The 16,685-nt window shown below is 44.4% G+C and overlaps 1 protein-coding gene and 1 long non-coding RNA gene across 3 annotated transcripts in view; one reads left to right on the top strand and one right to left on the bottom strand.

Annotated features, from left to right (window-relative positions):
- Positions 1-1,396, top strand: part of LOC137653436 (DNA repair protein RAD51 homolog 4-like) — a 177,739-nt gene extending 176,343 nt beyond the window's left edge. The window contains exon 6 of the mRNA XM_068386829.1: positions 679-1,396. Coding sequence (XP_068242930.1) covers positions 679-859 — 181 coding nt within the window. The 3' untranslated portion in view covers positions 860-1,396. The remainder of the gene's footprint in view (positions 1-678) is intronic.
- The window catches only part of LOC137653437 (uncharacterized), a 94,027-nt gene that overhangs the window by 22,950 nt on the left and 54,392 nt on the right, over positions 1-16,685 (bottom strand). The window contains exons 2-3 of one of the 2 annotated variants that reach the window (XR_011046479.1): positions 1,574-1,760; positions 406-527 (exon numbers count right to left, since the gene is read on the bottom strand). This is a non-coding gene — a long non-coding RNA (uncharacterized lncRNA). Of the gene's footprint in view, positions 1-405; positions 528-1,573; positions 1,767-16,685 lie in introns of both variants that reach the window. The other variant, XR_011046480.1, reaches the window with a different exon arrangement.

Below are 16,685 nucleotides of genomic sequence, written 5' to 3' on the forward strand. Positions count from 1 at the left end.
CAAACACTGAAAAGGAAACTTACTGTATTTCTATACTCAAATATATACATAAACATAAGAATGTTTACATATATATTAAGTAAAAGAAAAGTAAGTAATTAAGTAAAGACAAAACATTAATGGCTGCCATGCGAGGACGGGACAGAGACGTCTGTTCATCGTCCGAGCCAAAAGTGAAGTGAAGCAGTTCACTGGTGTGTGTGAGGGGGAGAGGGGTAGCTAGCTACCACTTCCTTACCCCCTTGCTAACTAGCGCGGGGGTAATAAACCCTCGTTAAAATTCTAATGGCTCGTCATTTCAGCTACACCGAAAGTAAACCCTATGTGAATAGCGTGGTTTGTATATTGGTTACGGAACAACTAATTTTTAAGACCAATGGAACTTAATATTGGAAAACCACTTACCTTAGCAGATTACAAGTGGGTTGCTGACTTCATTCTAATGCACTAGATTCACAATATACTGTTAACATTGCTTGTATCTTCTCAAGGTATCACAATTTTTAAATGTACTGTTACACTACCACCTGTATAGAAATGCTAGAAATTAAGACCGACTCGTTGAAAATATGCAAAGATTTCCTCATTTATAAAAGAAAACTTTGAAATTCTTTTATTACAATTAAAAAAAAATGTTTTATTTTTTTATTACTTATGTCAAAATTATTCTATTCCTAGCTACTGGGCTCATGTTCCAAATACCAGACTCTTCATGGAGAAGACAAGAGTAAAACAATCTCTCTCAGTTCCTGGACCAAGTGACACAGCAGATACTACCTCCTCCACATTTAATTTCAAAGTGACTGTCTGGAAGAGTTCGAGATTAAAAATTGATGAAGCTTCAGTTAAAATATTCTGAAAGTTTATTTCATTGTATAAAATTTGCACTGTATTGTATACTCATCTGTGATAATACTTTTACTGTCATGATTTACAGGACTATGTAATGTTAATGAGAGATTTATTTTACAATTGCATCCATGAATTTCCTAAAGGTTATGTATTTTGGAATAAGCAAAAGAAATAGTATACTTTTTTAATTAAAGTATATGCCAAAAGAATGTTTTTTTTTTATTAAGTGCAATCCATAAAATTTACAATTCACTCAAAGTTATTAATGAAGTAATTATTAAATACATATTAAGTTTGTTTACATTTATTCCATTGATAATTTTAATACAGGGAAACCACTATTGAAAATAGCAGGGATCTGGTGAGAAATTCATGGAATTTACTGGACTATCTGATATCAATAGTTCAAAAGTTATCTATAAAGCTGACATTTGGTATGCTATGTAAAAGTCATGAGACATTAATTAAACATGAAATATATTAAATGTGATTGGTATATTTATGTAGGAGGAAAGTGGCAATAAAAATTAAAATGAAAATTTAATTAGTGCACTGACTATACCCAGTTTTAATATAGATTAGAGTAACATAGACTAAAATATCAAAATGGTAGTGACTTTGGAATCCATATTAGGACTTTCGCCTGAAGAAATTTAATAACAAAATGAAGATAAGTAAACAGAAAGAGAAGCTGTTGTGAACAGACAACAGCTGTTCGTACCTTAGCCTCCTGGCTAGTACAGTTGTAATGTGTTCGCCTTGCATTCGCACAGCAGCAGATCAATCCAAGCCTGGGACCATGAGTTTAAGCTGTTTACTGGGGATGCCACTACTGTAGTTGAGCACTACAGTGAGGTGGGGCTGGGCTTGCTCGCCTGATGTTCTAGTGAGCATCTAATCTGATGAAACTGAAACTGTAACCAGACACCTTTAACCTTCAAATTAAAGTTAGCCCAGATAAAATAGCACAGCAGAGAAAATTAAGATTAAGTGAATATGATTGCAGTGTAATAGAACTAGTTAAATACGGTACAATGTACAGTAATACCTTGGCATACGAGCATAATGCGTTCCAGGACTGAGCTTGTATCTCAAGTCAATTTTTCCCAAATAAAATCAAATAAAGTAATCCGTTCCTGCCCTCATAAAAACGCCCAAATCAATTATATAAACATGGATAAAATGCTTTAAATTGATATAATACTTTACATACACTCAAAAAAAGGCATAACTGTGATCTGCAATAAAATGTGTTTTTACCTTCGATACAGACTGTTGCGGCTAATGGAGGTGTGTGCAAAGGAGGCGGAAGGGAGGAAGGGAAGGAGAGAATTGGACGGTACACATCCGGTTGTTTCTATGTTTCTTACACTACATATCGTAACACTTAAAACTTAAAATTAACTTTACTGAACTTAAAGAATAAAAAATTTTCAAATTTCATGAAGCTATCTTATTTTCTAAATTTTTTTTTGCCTTGCTTTCACTTTCACTTGCTGCAGGCCTTTTAAAAAAAATACCTATCCAAGGAGCTTTGTTTCTGTCTCCCTTTCAAAATGTTGCAGAAATGAGTCAGGCAAGTGTCGTTAAAAAGAGCTGAAGCACGACCACTAGACAATTTATCAGGGTGTCATACGGACACCACGCTCATGTTTTTCGATAATTTCATGCTTCACCTCCATCGTCACCATGCGTTTTTTCTTCTTGCCGCTAATGTATCCAGTCGCTTACTTTGGACCCATCACCGAGATAATTTTCTACAAATATATGTTAAAATCACGTAAATAACGCAAACAACACAGGCGATGCTTGGAGATGTGTACAGTACTGTAGTCGGAGATCATGCGAAATGAACGAGTGATGAAGGCCTCGAGAGCTTCCAAAGTGCTCGGCTACCTAGCATTCTTATCTGTAAGCGTGCTCATATCTCATGCAAAAATTATACATATACCAAGGCACTTCTGCCAATTTTGGGGGGTAGCAGACATCAAACAAATAAAAAAAAAGGGGACCTTTCCTCTCTACGCTCCTCCCAGCCTGACGAGGGATTCAACCAAGTTTGGCTGGTACTGCTAGGGTGCCAACAGCCCACCCTCCCCCATTATAACGCTGAATCCCGTACTACTGCTACCTCCGCAGTCATCCAAGGCAACTGGAGGAAGCAGCAGGGCTTACCGGAACTGCGTCACAATCGCTCGCCATTCATTCCTATTTCTAGCACACACTCTTGCCTCTCTCACATCTATCCTCCTATCACCCAGCGCTTTCTTCACTCTATCCATCCACCCAAACCTTGGTTTTCCTCTTGTGCTTCTCCCATCAACTCTTGCATTCATCACCTTCTTTAGCAGACAGCCATTTTCCATTCTCTCAACATGGCCAAACCACCTCAACACATTCACATCCACTCTTGCTGCTAATTCATTTCTTACACCCGTTCCCACCCTCACTATTTCGTTCCTAACCCTATCTACTCGAGATACACCAGCCATACTCTACTCGGACACTTCATCTCAAACACATTCAATTTCTGTCTCTCCGTCACTTTCATTCCCCACAACTCTGATCCATACATCACAGTTGGTACAATCACTTTCTCATATAGAACTCTCTTTACATTCATGCCCAACCCTCTATGCTTTACCACTCCCTTCACTGCCCCCATTACTTTGCATCCTTCATTCACTCTCTGACGTACATTGCTTCCACGCCACCATTTGCTGCAACAGCAGATCCCAAGTACTTAAAACTGATCCACCTCCTCAAGTAACTCTCCATTCAACATGACATTCAACCTTGCACCACCTTCCCTTCTCATACATCTCATAACCTTAACTTCCTTCTCGCACATACCCTTCCAAATTCTGTTGCTAATCGGCCAAGCTTCTCTTCCGAGTCTGCAACCAGTACAGTATCATCCACAAACAACAACTGATTTACCTCCCATTCATCATCATTCTTGTCTATCAGTTTCAATGCTCGTCCAAGCACTCTAGCATTCACCTCTCTCACCACTCCATCAACATACAAGTTAAATAACCATGGCAACTTCACACATCCCTGTCTTAGCCCCACTCACCGGAAACCAATCGCTCACTTCATTTCCTATCCTAACACACGCTTTACTACCTTTGTAGAAACTTTTCACTGCTTGCAACAACCTTCCACTAATTCCATATAACCTCATCACATTCCACATTGCTTCCCTATCAACTCTATCGTACGCTTTCTCCAGATCCATAAACGCAACATACACTTCCTTGCCTTTTGCTAAATATTTCTCGCATATCTGCCTAACTGTAAAAATCTGATTCATACATCCCCTACCTCTTCTAAAACCACCCTGTACTTCCAAGATTGCATTCTCTGTTTTATCCTTAATCATATTAATCAGTACTCTATCATACAATTTTCCAACCACACTCAACAAACTAATACCCCTTGAATTACAACACTCAGTCACATCTCCCTTACCCTTATATAGTGGTACAATACATGCACAAACCCAATCTACTGATACCATTGACAACATAAAACACACATTAAACCGTCTCGCCAACCATTCAAGTACAGTCACACCATCCATACCAGGCACTTTTCCTACTCATTTCATCTAGTGCTCTCCTCACTTCATCTCTTGTAATCTCTCATTCTCATCTCCCATCACTGGCACCTCAATACCTGCAACAGCAATTATATCTGCCTCCCTATTATCCTCAACATTCAGTAAACTTTCAAAATATTCCCCGCCCACCTTTTCCTTGCCTCCTCTCCTTTTAACAACCTTCCATTTCCCTCTTTCACTGTGTCTTCAAATCTCGAACCAGCCTTCCTTACTCTCTTCACTTCTTTCCAAAACTACTACTTATTCTCTTCATTTGAACGACCCAATCCCTGACCCCACCTCAGGTCAGCCGGCCTCTTTGCCTCGGTTACCTTGCACTTTACTTCCATATTTTTCTCTCTATATCATTCATACTTCTCTACACTATTACTCTGCAGCCCTCTTCTTCTCTTCCACTTTTACCTTTACTCCTTCATTCCACCATTCACTACCCTTTCTCATGCTGCCTCCAACAAACTTCTTGCCACACACATCACTTGCAATCCTAACAAAATTTTCTTTTACTAACTTCCACTCCTCTAAAATGTTATTTTCCTTAGTAAAATAAATTTTTGAATATACTTACCCGATGATCATATAGCTGTCAGCTCTGTTGCCCGACAGAAAAACCTACGGGCGGAATACGCCAGCGATCGCTATACAGGTGGGGGTGTACATCAACAGCGCCATCTGTCAAGTAGGTACTCAAGTACTCGATGTCAACAAAGAACCAATTTTCTCCTCTGTCCACTGGGTTTCCATTGGGGAGGATGGGTGGGTCCTTTAATTTATGATCATCGGGTAAGTATATTCAAAAATTTATTTTACTAAGGAAAATAACATTTTTCAATATTAAACTTACCCGATGATCATATAGCTGATTCACACCCAGGGGGGTGGGTAGAGACCAGCATTACATGTTGACATTATATGAGCTAAGTATTCCGTATTTCATTTTAGCAGTTATTCAAAATAACAAACATAGAATAAATAAGTACCTGGTAAGGAAGTCGACTTGAACAATTACTCTGCCTTTTTAAGTACGTCTTCCTTACTGAGCCTCGCGATCCTCATAGGATGCTGAGCGACTCCTAGGAGCTGAAGTATGAAGGGTTGCAACCCATACTAAAGGTCCTCATCAAAACCTCTAATCTAGGCGCTTCTCAAGAAATGACTTTGACCACCCGCCAAATCAAGTAGGATGCGAAAGGCTTCTTAGCCTTCCGGACAACCCAAAACAATAATAAAACATTTCAAGAGAAAGATTAAAAAGGTTATGGAATTAGGGAATTGTAGTGGTGGAGCCCTCACCACTACTGCACTCGTTGCTACGAATGGTCCCAGAGTGTAGCAGTTCTCGTAAAGAGACTGGACATTCCTAAGATAAAAGACGCGAACACTGATTTGCTTTTCCAATAGGTTGCGTCGAATATACTTTGCAGAGATCTATTTTGTTTAAAGGCCACGGAAGTTGCGACAGCTCTAACTTCGTGTGTCCTTACCTTCAGCAAAGCTTGGTCTTCCTCATTCAGATGGGAATGAGCTTCTCGTATTAACAGTCTGATAAAATAGGATAAAGAATTCTCTGACAAAGGCAAAGATGGATTCTTAACTGAACACCATAAAGCTTCAGACGGGCCTCGTAAAGGTTTTTAAATAGAACTTAAGAGCTCTTACAGGACATAATACTCTTTCTAGTTCATTTCAAACCATGCGATAAGTTTGGAATATCGAACGATATTGGTCAAGGCCGAGAAGGCAGCTCGTGTTTGGCTAGAAAACCAAGTTGTAGAACATGTAGCCGTTTCGGATGAGAATCCGATGTTCTTGCTGAAGGCATGAATCTCACTGACTCTTTTAGCTGTGGTTAAGCATATCAGGAAAAGAGTCTTAAAGATGAGATCTTTCAGGGAGGCTGATTGAAGCGGTTCGAACCTGTCTGACATAAGGAATCTTAGTACCACGTCTAAATTCCAACCAGGTGTAACCAAGCGACGCTCCTTCGTGGTCTCAAAAGGCTTAAGGAAGTCTTGTAGATCTTTATTGTTGGAAAGATCTAAGCCTCTGTGACGGAAGACTGATGCCAACATGCTTCTGTAACCCTTGATAGTGGGAGCTGAAAGAGATTGTTCTTTCCTCAGATATAAGAGAAAGTCAGCTATTTGAGTTACAGAGGTACTGGTCGAGGATACGGATACTGACTTGCACCAGTTTCGGAAGATTTCCCACTTCGATTGGTAGATTCTAAGGGTGGATGTTCTCCTTGCTCTAGCAAACGCTCTGGTTGCCTCCTTCGAAAAGCCTCTAGCTCTCGAGAGTCTTTCGATAATCTGAAGGCAGTCAGACGAAGAGCGTGGAGGCCTTGGTGTACCTTCTTTACGCGTGGCTGACGTAGAAGGTCCACCCTTAGGGGAAGTGTTCTGGGAACGTCTACTAGCCATCGAAGTACCTCGGTGAGTTATTCTCTCGCGGGCCAGAGGGAAGCAACTAGCGTCAACCTTGTCCCTTCGTGAGAGGCGAACTTCTGCAGTACCTTGTTGACAATCTTGAACGGAGGGAATGCATATAGATCTAGATGTGACCAATCTAGTAGAAAGGCATCTATATGAACTACTGCTGAGTCCGGGATAGGTGAGCAAACTATTGGGAGCCTCTTGGTCATCGAGGTTGCGAAGAGATCTATGGTTGGCTGGCCCCAGGTGGCCCAAAGTCTCTTGCATACATCCTTGTGGAGGGTCCAATCTGTTGGAATTATTTGTCCCTTCCTACTGAGACAATCTGCTATGACATTCAAGTTGCCTTGGATGAACCTCGTTACTAGTGAAAAGTCTAGACCTGTTGACCAGGTGAGGAGGTCCCTTGCGATCTCGTACCATGTCAGAGAGTAGGTCCCACCTTGCTTGGAGATGTACGTCAAAGCCGGGTGTTGTCTGAGTTCACCTCCACCACTTTGCCTTGAAGGAGAGACCTGAAGCTTTTCCAGGTCAGACGTACTGCCAGTAGCTTCTTGCAGTTGAAATGCATTGTCCTTTGACTCGAGTTCCATAATCCCGAGCATTCCCTACCGCCTAATGTCGCACTCCAGCCTACGTCCGATGCGTCCGAGAAGAGAACGTGGTTGGGAGTCTGAACAGTCAGGGGAAGACCCTTTCTAAGGTTGATAAAGTCCTTTCACCAAGTCAGACCAGACTTTATCTTTCCGGAAACCGGAATCGAGACCGCTTCTAGCGTCTTGTCCTTTTCCCAGTGAAAAGCTAGATGATACAGAAGAGGACGGAGGTGTAGTCTTCCAAGTGACACAAAAGAACCACGGATGACAGTGTCCTTACCAGACTCATCCACAGCCTGACAGGGTAGCGTTCCTTCTTCAGCATCTTCTGGATGGATAGCAGGGCTGGGGGTTGATCGTCTAGTTCAGCAACGTCCTCATCAGAGGGTTCCTTATCCGAAACTGATGAGGAAACGGCAACGGAGTGGGCAACGTCTGACTCGCTGAATCCGGTCGCACTGGTGGATGCGTGACGGAGCCGGACGCAATATCATGGTACTGCTGCACAGTCTGTGAACTGTCAACCATGGGGACGCGAGGAAGTACAGCGTCAACCCGAAACTGTCTAGACTGTCTGGGTTGTGCAGTCAACACCCTACCGGGCTGCTGAGGTTGACGCACTGCGTCACAACAAGTCACCTCTGCTGGTTGTTGAACGTCTTCCTAGTGACACACTTCAACAACCACCTCCGAGTGTCGCTTAACGTCAACGTGCGACTGGCAACCCACACTGGGTCGCATCGGTGGAGGAACCACCTCAACTGGCGGACGCGAGAAGGATACCTCAGTGTCAACAGGGCGCACAACCAACCGGTAGGAAGGTTGTTGGCCAGAAGGTTCTTCTCCGTAAAAAGTCCTCTATCAAGGACACAAGCTTGGACTGCATGTCTTGCAGCAAAGCCCATTAGGGTCTACGGGAGCAGGTGTGGCAACAGACAGGGTTAGCGACTGAAGCGGAACCATTTACCATCCCTGGAAGCCTTGTTATGCTTTAATTAAAGTCCATAGGAGGCTAAGCAGCTTAAGGCTCCTCTCCAAATGACAGAGTCCTCAAAGGAATATCAGTAGGAGGGAGAACAGCACTTTCTCATCTACAGGAACCTTGTCCGAGAAAAGCTAGGTTATCTCAGTGAGGGTCTCACTGGTGCATAAGCAGCAGACCAGAAGGCAACGTTATGTAACTGCTTGACAGTCTGTGAACTGTCAAAAACTGAACTGTCAACCACAACAGGTGCGTGAGGACATACAGCACTGGTGCATTAGCAGCAGACCAGAAGGCAACGTTATGTAACTGCTTGACAGTCTGTGAACTGTCAAAAAACTGAACTATCAACCACAACAGGTGCGTGAGGACATGCAGCACTGGTGCATTAGTAGCATACCAGAAGGCAACGTCATGTAACTGCTTGACAGTCTGTGAGCTGGCAACAACCAAAGCTGTGTGGGGAAGCCTCAACTCCTGACTGACTAGTCTGCTGCGGGCGAGTGGCGGTAACCACAGTGGGTTGCGGAGGCTGACGCACCGTGTCAAAACACGGCAGCTTAACTCCACCCTCCTGTTGTTGTGGTAGCTCACGCACGGCAACGGAGTGCTCCGTGCGTCTGTGGGAGTCAGCATGCGTCTGGCAGGGTCGACTGCGCATGGATGGAGGAGCTCTCACAGCCGGAGTGTGGGAGCAGGCAGCCTCAGCGTCTGCTGGGCGCACAACCGTGGCAGGTTGTAGGCTAACGGGTGCAGCGCCAACCTCTCCGCAGCCGGAGTGTGGGAGCAGGCAGCCTCAGCGTGAGCTGGGCGCACAACCGTGGCAGGTTGTAGGCTAACGGGTGCAGTGCCAACCTCTCCGCAGCCGGAGTGTGGGAGCAGGCAGCCTCAGCGTGAGCTGGGCGCACAACCGTGGCAGGTTGTAGGCTAACGGGAGCAGTGTCAACCTTCTCCGCACGAAACTCCTGCATAACCGCAGCTAACTGAGTCTGCATAGACTGCAGTAAAGACCACTTAGGGTCTACAAAAGCGGCAACGGACGGAGCTACTGTCCGTTGTGACTGAGGGTCTAAAACAGCGGGTGCGGCAACAGACGGAGTTACTGCCTGTTGCGGTACCGCTTTACCTCTCTTAGGAGGTGTGCAGTCATCGGAAGACTGCAGCGAGTCCGAACTGACCCAGTGGCTACACCTGGGCCGTTGGACTTGCGCGGAAGGGACCGACTTGCACTTAATAAGCTGCGAGACCTTGGTCCAAGGTTTCTTACGAGAAACCTCTTCCGCAGACGAGAAGTAAATGGGCTCTCTCGTCTTTGTGTGGGTGGGGCGATCTTGGGTAGATACGCCCGAAACCACGGAGGGAAACGTCTGTTCGTTGATCAAGGCCTGAGGAACCCATAAGTCGTTCGACATTACTTCTCCCCTGGGCTTGGGAGCTTGCAAGAGGTCCCGGACTAGGTGAACGACAGGCACGAACAGACGAACCCTCGGACGCAACACTGTAACACTTTGCGCATATCACTTTATCACTTTGATTTTCTGTTTTGCACTTATTTCACTGAAATCGAAACTTTTACTGATTTCTACCTGAAACACGCAATTCTACCCTTCATTAAAAGGTAGTGATTGCGAAAACAGTCGTATAATGCAACAGAAAACATATATAAAGATAAAGAATTCAGGTGCTGGGAAAAAGACTAAACACTAGTTCAAATAAACTACGTTTACAATCGCTCACCGCACATAGCCTGGGAACAAGAATAAAACCCTAGAAACGTTTTACCTTCTTCCCCTACAGCGACTAGGGAGGAGAGTAAAACGAGAACAACGTTACCCGCTTGAACGAAACGTTTTTTTCTCCTCTCTCTCCCTCCATCTCTATCTCTCTCTTTCTCTCTAGATTTCGCACCTGAGAGAAGAGCCCAATTATATATCGTCAAAGCATGATATATGCTAAAGGAAAAAACTGAAAGGTTTTCGAAATAAAAAGTTCCTTTAATTTAGAATTTAAACCATTAAAGCTAAGAAAGAATGAACAAAACGCTAGAATCGGTTTACTCTTACTGCAAAGTGAAACCGTGATACACTCTCTCTCTATCGTAACGATAGAGCGCATGTTGAACGTCCTGAACGTCAACAACTGCTTAGACTAAAAAACTAAACGTTAGTTCATCTTTGAAAAAAAGTACGAGACTATCAAAGAAATTCTTTCATAAAACATTAAATTTAAAAAGTTATAAATCCTTTAAAGGTTAAATACGATATAACGGGCTCAACGTTGATTAACTTCGGTTCCAAGTTAGGACCGCCTATTATCAGGAAAGGTCGCATATAAACAAAACATAAAAATTTATTTTTATATGTTTATAATAAAATGTTATTTTCCTTAGTAAAATAAATTTTTGAATATACTTACCCGATGATCATATAGCTATCAGCTCTGCTGCCCGACAGAAAAACCTACGGGCGGAATACGCCAGCGATCGCTATACAGGTGGGGGTGTACATCAACAGCGCCATCTGTCAAGTAGGTACTCAAGTACTCGATGTCAACAAAGAACCAATTTTCTCCTCTGTCCACTGGGTCTCTATTGGGGAGGATGGGTGGGTCCTTTAATTTATGATCATCGGGTAAGTATATTCAAAAATTTATTTTACTAAGGAAAATAACATTTTTCAATATTAAACTTACCCGATGATCATATAGCTGATTCACACCCAGGGGGGTGGGTAGAGACCAGCATTACATGTTGACATTATTATGAGCTAAGTATTCCGTATTTTATTTTAGCAGTTATTCAAAATAACAAACATAAAATAAATAAGTACCTGGTAAGGAAGTCGACTTGAACAATTACTCTGCCTTTTTAAGTACGTCTTCCTTACTGAGCCTCGCGATCCTCATAGGATGCTGAGCGACTCCTAGGAGCTGAAGTATGAAGGGTTGCAACCCATACTAAAGGTCCTCATCAAAACCTCTAATCTAGGCGCTTCTCAAGAAATGACTTTGACCACCCGCCAAATCAAGTAGGATGCGAAAGGCTTCTTAGCCTTCCGGACAACCCAAAACAATAATAAAACATTTCAAGAGAAAGATTAAAAAGGTTATGGAATTAGGGAATTGTAGTGGTGGAGCCCTCACCACTACTGCACTCGTTGCTACGAATGGTCCCAGAGTGTAGCAGGTCTCGTAAAGAGACTGGACATTCTTAAGATAAAAGACGCGAACACTGATTTGCTTTTCCAATAGGTTGCGTCGAATATACTTTGCAGAGATCTATTTTGTTAAAAGGCCACGGAAATTGCGACAGCTCTAACTTCGTGTGTCCTTACCTTCAGCAAAGCTTGGTCTTCCTCATTCAGATGGGAATGAGCTTCTCGTATTAACAGTCTGATAAAATAGGATAAAGAATTCTCTGACAAAGGCAAAGATGGATTCTTAACTGAACACCATAAAGCTTCAGACGGGCCTCGTAAAGGTTTTTAAATAGAACTTAAGAGCTCTTACAGGAAATAATACTCTTTCTAGTTCATTTCAAACCATGCGATAAGTTTGGAATATCGAACGATATTGGTCAAGGCCGAGAAGGCAGCTCGTGTTTGGCTAGAAAACCAAGTTGTAGAACATGTAGCCGTTTCGGATGAGAATCCGATGTTCTTGCTGAAGGCATGAATCTCACTGACTCTTTTAGCTGTGGTTAAGCATATCAGGAAAAGAGTCTTAAAGGTGAGATCTTTCAGGGAGGCTGATTGAAGCGGTTCGAACCTGTCTGACATAAGGAATCTTAGTACCACGTCTAAATTCCAACCAGGTGTAACCAAACGACGCTCCTTCGTGGTCTCAAAAGACTTAAGGAGGTCTTGTAGATCTTTATTGTTGGAAAGATCTAAGCCTCTGTGACGGAAGACTGATGCCAACATGCTTCTGTAACCCTTGATAGTGGGAGCTGAAAGAGATCTTTCTTTCCTCATATATGAGAGAAAGTCAGCTATTTGAGTTACAGAGGTACTGGTCGAGGATACGGATACTGACTTGCACCAGTTTCGGAAGATTTCCCACTTCGATTGGTAGATTCTAAGGGTGGATGTTCTCCTTGCTCTAGCAAACGCTCTGGTTGCCTCCTTCGAAAAGCCTCTAGCTCTCGAGAGTCTTTCGATAATCTGAAGGCAGTCAGACGAAGAGCGTGGAGGCCTTGGTGTACCTTCTTTACGCGTGGCTGACGTAGAAGGTCCACCCTTAGGGGAAGTGTTCTGGGAACGTCTACTAGCCATCGAAGTACCTCGGTGAGTTATTCTCTCGCGGGCCAGAGGGAAGCAACTAGCGTCAACCTTGTCCCTTCATGAGAGGCGAACTTCTGCAGTACCTTGTTGACAATCTTGAACGGAGGGAATGCATAAAGATCTAGATGTGACCAATCTAGTAGAAAGGCATCTATATGAACTACTGCTGGGTCCGGGATAGGTGAGCAAACTATTGGGAGCCTCTTGGTCATCGAGGTTGCGAAGAGATCTATGGTTGGCTGGCCCCAGGTGGCCCAAAGTCTCTTGCATACCTCCTTGTGGAGGGTCCAATCTGTTGGAATTATTTGTCCCTTCCTACTGAGACAATCTGCTATGACATTCAAGTTGCCTTGGATGAACCTCGTTACTAGTGAAAAGTCTAGACCTGTTGACCAGGTGAGGAGGTCCCTTGCGATCTCGTACCATGTCAGAGAGTAGGTCCCTCCTTGCTTGGAGATGTACGTCAAAGCCGGGTGTTGTCCGAGTTCACCTCCACCACTTTGCCTTGAAGGAGAGACCTGAAGCTTTTCCAGGTCAGACGTACTGCCAGTAGCTTCTTGCAGTTGAAATGCATTGTCCTTTGACTCGAGTTCCATAATCCCGAGCATTCCCTACCGCCTAATGTCGCACCCCAGCCTACGTCCGATGCGTCCGAGAAGAGAACGTGGTTGGGAGTCTGAACAGTCAGGGGAAGACCCTTTCTAAGGTTGATAAAGTCCTTTCACCAAGTCAGACCAGACTTTATCTTTCCGGAAACCGGGATCGAGACCGCTTCTAGCGTCTTGTCCTTTTCCCAGTGAAAAGCTAGATGATACAGAAGAGGACGGAGGTGTAGTCTTCCAAGTGACACAAAAGAACCACGGATGACAGTGTCCTTACCAGACTCATCCACAGCCTGACAGGGCAGCGTTCCTTCTTCAGCATCTTCTGGATGGATAGCAGGGCTGGGGGTTGATCGTCTAGTTCAGCAACGTCCTCATCAGAGGGTTCCTTATCCGAAACTGATGAGGAAACGGCAACGGAGTGGGCAACGTCTGACTCGCTGAATCCGGTCGCACTGGTGGATGCGTGACGGAGCCGGACGCAATATCATGGTACTGCTGCACAGTCTGTGAACTGTCAACCATGGGGACGCGAGGAAGTACAGCGTCAACCCGAAACTGTCTAGACTGTCTGGGTTGTGCAGTCAACACCCTACCGGGTTGCTGAGGTTGACGCACTGTGTCACAACAAGTCACCTCTGCTGGTTGTTGAACGTCTTCCTAGTGACACACTTCAACAACCACCTCCGAGCGTCGCTTAACGTCAACGTGCGACTGGCAACCCACACTGGGTCGCATCGGTGGAGAAACCACCTCAACTGGCGGACGCGAGTAGGATACCTCAGTGTCAACAGGGCGCACAACCAACCGGTAGGAAGGTTGTTGGCCAGAAGGTTCTTCTCCGTAAAATGTCCTCTATCAAGGACACAAGCTTGGACTGCATGTCTTGCAGCAAAGCCCATTAGGGTCTACGGGAGCAGGTGTGGCAACAGACGGGGTTAGCGACTGAAGCGGAACCATTTACCATCCCTGGAAGCCTTGTTATGCTTTAATTAAAGTCCATAGGAGGCTAAGCAGCTTAAGGCTCCTCTCCAAATGACAGAGTCCTCAAAGGAATATCAGTAGGAGGGAGAACAGCACTTTCTCATCCACAGGAACCTTGTCCGAGAAAAGCTAGGTTATCTCAGTGAGGGTCTCACTGGTGCATAAGCAGCAGACCAGAAGGCAACGTTATGTAACTGCTTGACAGTCTGTGAACTCTCAAAAACTGAACTGTCAACCACAACAGGTGCGTGCTGACATACAGCACTGGTGCATTAGTAGCAGACCAGAAGGCAACGTCATGTAACTGCTTGACAGTCTGTGAGCTGGCAACAACCAAAGCTGTGTGGGGAAGCCTCAACTCCTGACTGACTAGTCTGCTGCGGGTGAGTGGCGGTAACCACAGTGGGTTGCGGAGGCTGACGCACCGTGTCAAAACACGGCAGCTTAACTCCACCCTCCTGTTGTTGTGGTAGCTCACGCACGGCAACGGAGTGCTCCGTGCGTCTGTGGGAGTCAGCATGCGTCTGGCAGGGTCGACTGCGCATGGGTGGAGGAGCTCTCACAGCCGAAGTGTGGGAGCAGGCAGCCTCAGCGTCTGCTGGGCGCACAACCGTGGCAGGTTGTAGGCTAACGGGTGCAGCGCCAACCTCTCCGCAGCCGGAGTGTGGGAGCAGGCAGCCTCAGCGTGAGCTGGGCGCACAACCGTGGCAGGTTGTAGGCTAACGGGTGCAGCGCCAACCTCTCCGCAGCCGGAGTGTGGGAGCAGGCAGCCTCAGCGTGAGCTGGGCGTTAACCTTCTCCGCACGAAACTCCTGCATAACCGCAGCTAACTGAGTCTGCATAGACTGCAGTAAAGACCACTCAGGGTCTACAAAAGCGGCAACAGACGGAGCTACTGTCCGTTGTGACTGAGGGTCTAAAACAGCGGGTGCGGCAACAGACGGAGTTACTGCCTGTTGCGGTACCACCTTGCCTCTCTTGGGAGGAGTGCAGTCGTCGGATGACTGCAGCGAGTCCGAACTGACCCAGTGGCTACACCTGGGCCGTTGGACTTGCACGGAAGGGACCGACTTGCACTTAATAAGCTGCGAGACCTTGGTCCAAGGTTTCTTACGAGAAACCTCTTCCGCAGACGAGAAGTAAATGGGCTCTCTCGTCTTTGTGTGGGTGGGGCGATCTTGGGTAGATACGCCCGAAACCACGGAGGGAAAAACGTCTGTTCGCTGATCAAGGCCTGAGGAACCCATAAGTCGTTCGACATTACTTCTCCCCTGGGCTTGGGAGCTTGCAAGAGGTCCCGGACTAGGTGAACGATAGGCACGAACAGACGAACCCTCGGACGCAACACTGTAACACTTTGCGCATATCACTTTATCACTTTGATTTTCTGTTTTGCACTTATTTCACTGAAATCGAAACTTTTACTGATTTCTACCTGAAACACGCAATCCTACCCTTCATTAAAAGGTAGTAATTGCGAAAACAGTCGAATAATGCAACAGAAAACATATATAAAGATAAAGAATTCAGTGGCTGGGAAAGAGACTAAACACTAGATCAAATAAACTACGTTTACAATCTCTCACCGCACATAGCCTGGGAACAAGAATAAAACCCTAGAAACTTTTTACCTTCTTCCCCTACAGCGACTAGGGAGGAGAGTAAAACGAGAACAACGTTACCCGCTTGAACGAAACGTTTTATCTCCTCTCTCTCCCTCCGTCTCTATCTCTCTCTTTCTCTCTAGATTTCGCACCTGAGAGAAGAGCCCAATTATATATCGTCAAAACATGTGATTTGCTAAAGGAAAAAACTGAAAGGTTTTCCAAATGAAAAGTTCCTTTAATTTAGAATTTAAACCATTTAAGCTAAGAAAGAATGAACGAAACGCTAGAATAGGTTTACTCTACTGCAAAGTGAAACCGTGATACACTCTCTTTCTATCGTAACGATAGAGCGCAAGTTGAACGTCCTGAACGTCAACAACTGCGTCGATTAAAAAACTAAACGTTAGTTCATCTTCGAAAACAGTACGAGACTATCAAAGAAATTCTTTCATAAAACATTAAATTTAAAAAGTTTTAAATTCTTTAAAGGTTAAATACGATATAACGGGCTCAACGTTGATTAACTTCGGTTCCAAGTTAGGACCGCCTACTAAAAGGAAAGGTCGCAAATAAACAAAACATAAAAAATTATTTTTATATGTTTATAATAAAAGGAAAGTTAATCGAAGAGGCCTAATAAAGGCGGAGAGATATAAAATATAAAGATTTATAACGTGTTAAGCAAAATTACTAAAAACCTAAACACACTTCCGTCTAAGGGAAGG

This window comes from Palaemon carinicauda, chromosome 14 (assembly GCF_036898095.1).
Source record: "Palaemon carinicauda isolate YSFRI2023 chromosome 14, ASM3689809v2, whole genome shotgun sequence".
Taxonomy (NCBI): Eukaryota; Metazoa; Arthropoda; class Malacostraca; order Decapoda; family Palaemonidae; genus Palaemon; species Palaemon carinicauda.